The sequence below is a fragment of the Chanos chanos genome, chromosome 7 (assembly GCF_902362185.1).
Source record: "Chanos chanos chromosome 7, fChaCha1.1, whole genome shotgun sequence".
NCBI lineage: Eukaryota > Metazoa > Chordata > Actinopteri > Gonorynchiformes > Chanidae > Chanos > Chanos chanos.
In genome coordinates this window covers 39,406,239-39,413,738 of record NC_044501.1, presented here as the reverse complement: position 1 = coordinate 39,413,738, position 7,500 = coordinate 39,406,239, and the positions used below count along the sequence as shown (strand labels likewise).

The window sequence follows — 7,500 nt, the reverse complement described above, 5'->3', positions numbered from 1 at the left end:
TGTTGTATTCGAAGGATTGGATCTTTATATCTGGAGCTCTGTCTGTCTGTCTGTCTGTCTGTCTGACAGACTGGGGGGATAGTGCCTGGGCTAATTTGAACACAGCAGTTTGTTTGGTTGATGCTGTTGGAAGTGGACGGTGATAAAAATAAAAGCAGGGTTATTTAAGCCGGCAGCGGTGAATGGACAGGGAAATAAGATAGTGTAATCAAAAGCTTAGGGTAGCATGGTTATGCAGGTGAAGTGAGAGAACACAGGGACTTTGCCTGGATGCTTTCCCAGATCTGTTTTTTTTTTTTTTTTTTTTTTTTACCGTGAGACCCATGTTAGGTGATACAGTTTAAACCTTCATCCAGTTCTCTCTTGTTATATAATTCTATAAAAATGCTTTTTTTGTGATGTCAAACCAAATGAATCTGCTGTTTTCATGTGATCAGGCCGCTTTTGTATGCTAATGGGATTAACAGCATTGTTAGGATAGTTTGCGAAGTTGGGCTCATGTCGTTTCTCTCTCACCTTTTCTTAATGTTTGACACTGCCAATGAATCCAGCGGTTATAAATAAAAAAGTGTCAATCAATTGTTCTGTTTCTCTCACTCTCTCTTTCTCTTTCTGTCTTACCGAATTTTCTCTTCAGTATGTGTCAATCAGGAAAACTAGAAAGACGTGTATTTTAGGAGTTCTTGAACTCCTAAAGTTAGATCATGCATACCATAAGTCGAGTGGAAATTTTCTAGGTTGTAAATGTACTGGGAGAGCTTAATTGTCTTGTGTACAGTTGATGATGGTGGATCTCTGTCTGACTTTTTTCACATCAATCTAGTTCTCCCTTTTTTGTGTGTGCTTCTTTTGCACGTTCAGAAATCTACTTTAAGTCTAATTATCTGATGTGTAAAATGATAATGGGATTTCAAATCTCTCTGTCTCTCTCTCTCTCTCTCTTGCTCTCTGTCAGGTCCAGTGACAGTTAGAGAGAAATGTCTCAGAAGAGGAAGATTCTCCTTTTTCTGGTGGCAATCAGTTCAGTCAGTCTGTTCTTGCATCATGGAGGACACCTCAACTGGTAAGAGTCAGTCACGTCTTCCTTTTCCTGGATTTGCTGTTAGGGCACTCCTTCGAGCATGTGATTTATATCTTCTTCATCCTGTCTCTCGGTCTCCTTGCGCTTCCATTTGCAATGTTCATCGTTCTCATCTCATGTCTCATCTCTGAAACCTCCACTTTTTCATTAGTCATTTTGCCACTATCTTTTATATGTCCGTCTTCCTCAAACCCCTTCCCACTACAACTAATTTACGATACCCTGAATTTCTGCTCTCTCTGTTTGTTGAACAGGACTATGGAAACATCCCCGATGGTCTGTCCATCCACCTCTCCCACTCCCACGCCCAAACACACCAGCATCGCCTTCCTAAAGACGCATAAAACAGCCAGCTCCACCGTGCAGAACATCCTGTTCCGATTTGCGGAACGCAACAACCTGACGGTGGCTCTTCCCGGCTACCCGTGCGACCACCAGTTCTGCTATCCCCACACCTTCAACAATCGTTTCGTCCACCCCCACACCGTTCCACCCAAAATCATCACCAGCCACATGCGCTTCAACCGTGCCGAACTCCTTCGTCTCATGCCCAACGACACCATTTACATCACCATCCTTCGTGAGCCTGCCAGCATGTTCGAATCGCTCTTCAGCTATTACAACCAGTACTGTCTCAGTTTCAAACGGGTGCCCAATGGATCCCTGGAGACCTTCCTGGAAAACCCCTGGAGCTACTACCGGCCAGAAGAGAAGTACGCGGTGTACGCTCGCAACACGCTCACCTACGACCTGGGCGGAGACAAGGACCAGACGGATCCGATGTACATCCGGAACTTCGTGGCCGAGGTGGACCGTGTGTTCTCCTTGGTGATGATCGCAGAGTACTTCGACGAGTCGTTGATCCTCTTGCGTCATTTGCTGGGTTGGGAGTTGGAAGATGTCCTGTATGTGAAACTCAACATGCGCACGTCCACCTCCAAGCTCAGCCTGTCCAGCGGCCTTCCCGCCAAAATCCGCGCTTGGAACTCTGTGGACGCCGCTCTTTATGACCACTTCAATGCCTCGCTGTGGAGAAAGCTGGAAGACCTGGGGGTGGGATGCGTGGCTCGGGAAGTCCAGCTCTTGCAGCGGGCGACGGATCGACTCTTGCGAGGGTGCTTCGGCAGCAACTTCCCGCAGCTCCGCTCGGCCTCGCAGATCAAGAACAAAAACTTGCGTCCATGGCAACCCAGCTCCAAGGTAGCCATCGTTGGGTATGAACTCCCGAGCAACATTTCGCGCGGCAGTCGTGGCCAATCGCAGGACATGTGTCTGAAGCTCATAATGCCTGAGGTGCAGTACACGCATCTGCTGCAACACTCGGAGTCGTTGCGGTACCGACGCAAACACCCGACGCGTACCCCGATGCAAACTCTACGCCCAGCCATATCTACCCTCCACCAGCAAGGGAGGAAAGACCACAAAGAGACTCTAGAACGCAGCATCACCTCCCCACCTCTGGGAGCCGAAATCGGGGGCACCAGGGGGACACAGCAGGTGTCCAAAAAGCAGACCACTTAAGAGCCGCAACCCAAAATCCTGTGCCTCTTCCCCTTCCCATTCCCTTTTCCCCTCAGTAAAAACTCTACCCTTGGGAGCTTTTTAGGGAACGGACTGAACAGTTTCAGTGGGTGTCAGGGATTTGAGGGAATTTGTATATCAGTGTACGAACACGTGTGTGTGTGTGTGTGTGTGTGTGTGTGTGTGTGTGTCTGTGACTTTGCGAGGCAGCTCTTGAGCCATAGAGCACGGTTCAGTGAAGTAGACGGACGCCTGCAGTCAAACCGCCATTATCCCTGGCTCAGAGACTCGCCCCTCACAGTGGGCCTTCTGGCTTTCTTTCAGCGTTTTAATATTTAATCATTTACTCTGGATACTCTCCTCGGAGCCCTTCCACTTAGGTTACACAGTCCTGCCCTGCGTTTTCACTGTGGATCGTGCCCAAATTACTGCAGCTTAGTCTTAACCAGAGGACCAAGAATACGGAAAGAAAAAAAAAAGGGTAGAAATACTTGAGGTCAAGTTGAGAGAACTTGTGTACCACAAATACATATATGATGCTTCTTTGGATGTGACCGTTTTTTTTTTTGTTTTCTTTCTTCTCTTTGTTTTATTTTGCTTTTGATGAATTTTGTCAGAAATGTCTGTGTTTTACAAGCGTAATAACTGAAGGAGAACACGTTCTAAGATTCTTCAGGAGGAAAGGAAAACTGAGATGAGAGCCAATGTTTGGGTTGATTTTGTTTATAATAAACACTCTCTTGGCTCGCACAGAAGGTTTTATCGCTTCATCGATGATGTCACCATCCTCTTCTTCATTTTAATTCTCCAAAGGATGACCTTAGCCGTAAAGAGCTGTCCCAGAATGCAACGCGTCCATGCTACGTGAACTTGCAGTCATGTTGCGTTCTGACATTGTGGAAGACTCTCCCACGTTGTTGACATGGCAACATAAGGGAACGTAACCTGCACTTGAGTTTCACTGTTTATTATTTATTTATTTTTTGGGTTAGGTTGCAGAATTCCAGCACTGTAATTTTAGAATGCTGTGGTTTGGAAGACATACGCGTGCTTTTTATTAGTGTCTTGTGTTTTAATGTTTGTTTGGATTTTTTTTGGTTAAATGAAGAAAAACTAGCATTTGCACTTAAAGCAATACAGTGAGGGCATGTAACTTTAAATATTTTGTTTGTAAAAGGACTATGTTCCTATTTCAGAACATATGGTTATGAAAACAGTTCCACAGAATAAAACAGTTAGTACAAACACACAGTCAAGCATTTTATACGATTTCTAGTTGATGTTGAGGCTACAGTGTTGAACATTTTGGCTTCTTGCCTTATCGTATGAAATAGTCATACGCGCTGGTTGTGATGGTCTGAAAAAATTATTGAGCTCATGTCGTTAAATTATTAAATGCACACACACACACACACACACACATATCACGCAAACACACACACACACACACACACACACACACGCTTAGATATTCAACATGAAGACGGGTTGTGCTGTACAGGAGTAGATGGCAAGAGATGCAGTCGTCCACACTGGCAGATGAAACTCCTTCACACCTCCACTTCACACTTCAAACCGCATACATTACACTCAGTCCTCTGACAGAACACACAACTCCTTCCCTTTTCTCTGCTTCCTCCTCTCTCTGCACCAGCCCCCTGCGTTCCTGGCTTCTCTCTCTTTTTACGAGAGAGAAGCGTTCGAACGCTAAAAGAATCACCAGCCTCATTTCATCTATTAAGGTGTCCCCCAATAGCTTTGCATTTACATTTAAATTTCAGTTACATATACAAAATAATTACTGTGTTTAAAATATTATTGTGCGAACATAAATTTGCAACACTCCTCTTTACTAAATGAGATATTTCGTGTGTACTCGTAGGGACGCACGGTTCTATATGTCTACATGTGGTGTATTACTACATGCAAATGCGTTGATATTGGGGATGGTTTCTATGTAAAGGTTTTGAGGGACCTGGTGGATTCAGGTCCGGTTATTCCACTTTATAACTTTCTTTTTTGCCTGTTCAAAGTGCTCTTTGATTGTACCAATGCATTTTTAAGGTCATTTTATTGGTGTTGTAATTACAAAAGGGTCCTGTTTAAAGAGAACGCACAAGAGCACAGCAGTGCAGTTGTTTTTGTTTGTTTGTTTGTTTTGAGGGTTTTTTTTTGTTTTTTTTTTTGGTGTTAACTTATCTGAGGAAGTAAAATTGTGAGTATTCAGTGATTCTATCATCTCTTTAAATGCTCATCAGTGGAACAAGGAGAAAGGAAAAAAAAAAAAACATGAAATGATTCTTTGAGAGAAAATGTACTGTCCATATGTAAACCTGCGATGACCAAATGAAATCAGAGTGCTTTTTAAGCCTTTTTTGGAATGGGATTGAGACTTTGTCTATAAAATGCCGGTTGTGATAATCTCAGATTTGGAAACACGATTGTAACCCCCCCCCCCCCTTTCCTTTTTCTCACGAGATTCATTTTCAAACTGTATATTCGTTCAGCTGTGCTTTCTCTTTCTTTCTTTCTTTCTTTCTTTCTTTTATTATGTGGAGGTCTAAGCAGATAAGCAGAGTGCTACAGACAATCAGTTGGTCTCCAAAACTCTGGACAGTGGGATGTTAAGACTGATCAATAAAAACTCAAAAACATCATCTCATATCCAAAGCTGATTTTTTTTTCCCCCTTTGGTTTTTACTGCAGATAAATTCCTGTATTCAACTGTGAAAAATGAAGTAAAATAAAATATGTTAAAACTAAACAGGGCTATTGCTCTGAAGGGCAGGCCCCACTCTTTAAAAAAAAATATCCGAACATCTAAATTAGCTTTACAGCAAGTTCGTTTTCATCTTGACAACAATTCATTTTGATTTTACAGCAGTTCATTTAACTTTGAACTCTACCGATTGATTTGTGGAGAGAATCCAGTCAGAGTGGATTTCGGGAAGTGAATATAACAACATTAAAAGTCACCTTCGCTCGCCGTGTTTCATAACCGCTGCGGTTGCCATGGTTTCACGAGCACGGGCTGCCTTCTGATTGTGGTCTGACGTGCTAACGAAAGACAAAAGACTGCTGTCACAGCTGTTGATTAGCCACTAATTGAAAAGAGCTTGTTAAAAAACACAAGGTGGTTTTTCTCCCAAAGGAAACCGTTCCTGTTTTAGACAGATACTCTCTTTGTCGCAGGGTTTCATTAGCACCGGGGCTGATGAATGCGTGTCGCAACGGAACGGGGGTGCAGCTGTTAATCACCACGTTTGTTTTTGAGTCTTATGAAAACAAATCACTCAACTTTTTTTTTTTTAACCCATCAGCCAGTATGATTTTAAGTACCCAATGATTTTAATCAATGATTTTTTGACCGCTTTCAAAGAATACGTAAAAATAACAATAAATAATATTGATCACAATAAAAAATAAAGTGAGGATGACAGACAATAGTCATCTTATGGTGGTTCTATAAGCGTTCTAAGCAATCTGAAATGCTGCGGGCAAGCCTCATTGTTTGCGGCATGTAATATGAATACAGAGCCAACATATCACATGACCAAACATGTTTGTAATGACAGTATGATTTATTCATTTTGTAGACCGTTGTACTTGACTTGGCATTTAAATGTAATAATAGGTAACAGGTTATAACAGCATGTAATGTAACATATAACCGATACAGTAAAAAGAAAAATAATAATATTTCTTGTGGAGTTAGTATGCGTATACACAGAGGCTGAATAATCCCAGAGTTCTGTGAGGGTGTTCACTGCAAAGCCAACACTCACAGGGCTGTGAGAGAGGGTATACGCATCAGCATTTCTGATTACATCTGCATATTCTTCCAAATGAGGTTGGGAGGGAAAAAAAAAAAAGAAAAAGAAGAAGAACGCAGAGATGAAAGCAGGCATAAACCCACGCAGAACTGACGCTTGAGATGCTCTCTCTCTCTCTCTCTCTCTCTCTCTCTCTCTCTCTCTCTCTCTCGCTCTGCTGTGGAGCTATGTTGGAGTAGTGTGTGGGTGTGTAAGGAAGAGCATGAAGAGAGTGGAGGGGGTGGGGGGTTGGGGGGGTGGAGGAGGAGGTAGGACAATTTAGAATGGGGGTCAGAGTCTGTGGGCAGTAGCCAGAGGCATGAAGCGCTGGAATCTGTTGGGTTTTTTTGTTGTTGGGTTTTTTTTTTTGTTGGGTTTTTTTTTTTTGGTCAGGCACATGTTTACAGTTGAAACTGAACAAGAGTGAGGTCCTTGGTCCTTGCTCTGTGACTGAGCAGATTAGTGCTCAAATCAAGCAGAAAAGGAGGCATGCAGAGAGGGAGAGAGAGAGAGAGAGAGAGAGAGAGAGAGAAATACTGTTACCACAAAAAACAGATTGAAATATTCGGGGGGGAGTTCAGACAGAGCGCAAAGCTGTAAGTGTAGGAGAGGAGGAGGAGTAGGAGGCGAATGAACCAGGGGTTGGGAGGAGGAGGAGGAGGAGGAGAGGGGCAGTTTGCTAGGACTTAAGTTCTAATGAAGTAAAATCCTGCAAGCGCAAAATCTACCCTCTGTCAGTTTCCAGAAGGCCCTGTCTTCGCTGGCGCTGACACACACACACACACACACACACACACACTCCCCCAGAGATGCTTATTCACAGCGAGTCATCCACTCGACTCAGCTTATCTTCCAGTCGACGAGTTCAATCAACTGCAGTGGTTACATCTCTCACGAGGGGCTGTTCTTTCCAAATCTGACACCAGGCGAAAAAGAAAGGGAGGAGAGGGGGATGACAAGTGGAAGACGTGAAGATTTTGTGCCCTGCGGTCTGAGAGGAAAAGTGTCTCACTTAAATTTGAAAGGCAGCCTGGTTGAGCTCACTAAAGTAATGACTCTTAATCCCAATGGCTTTTTGTGCGTGTG

General features: G+C 43.4%; 1 protein-coding gene across 1 annotated transcript; it reads left to right on the top strand.

The window, feature by feature from the left end:
• The first annotated feature begins 977 nt into the window (after positions 1-977).
• On the top strand, positions 978-2,602 carry gal3st3 (galactose-3-O-sulfotransferase 3). The gene is made up of 2 exons (XM_030779324.1): positions 978-1,063; positions 1,336-2,602. Exons 1-2 carry the CDS (start codon positions 978-980, stop codon positions 2,600-2,602), a joined length of 1,353 nt encoding a protein of 450 aa, XP_030635184.1.
• Positions 2,603-7,500: the final 4,898 nt, after the last annotated feature.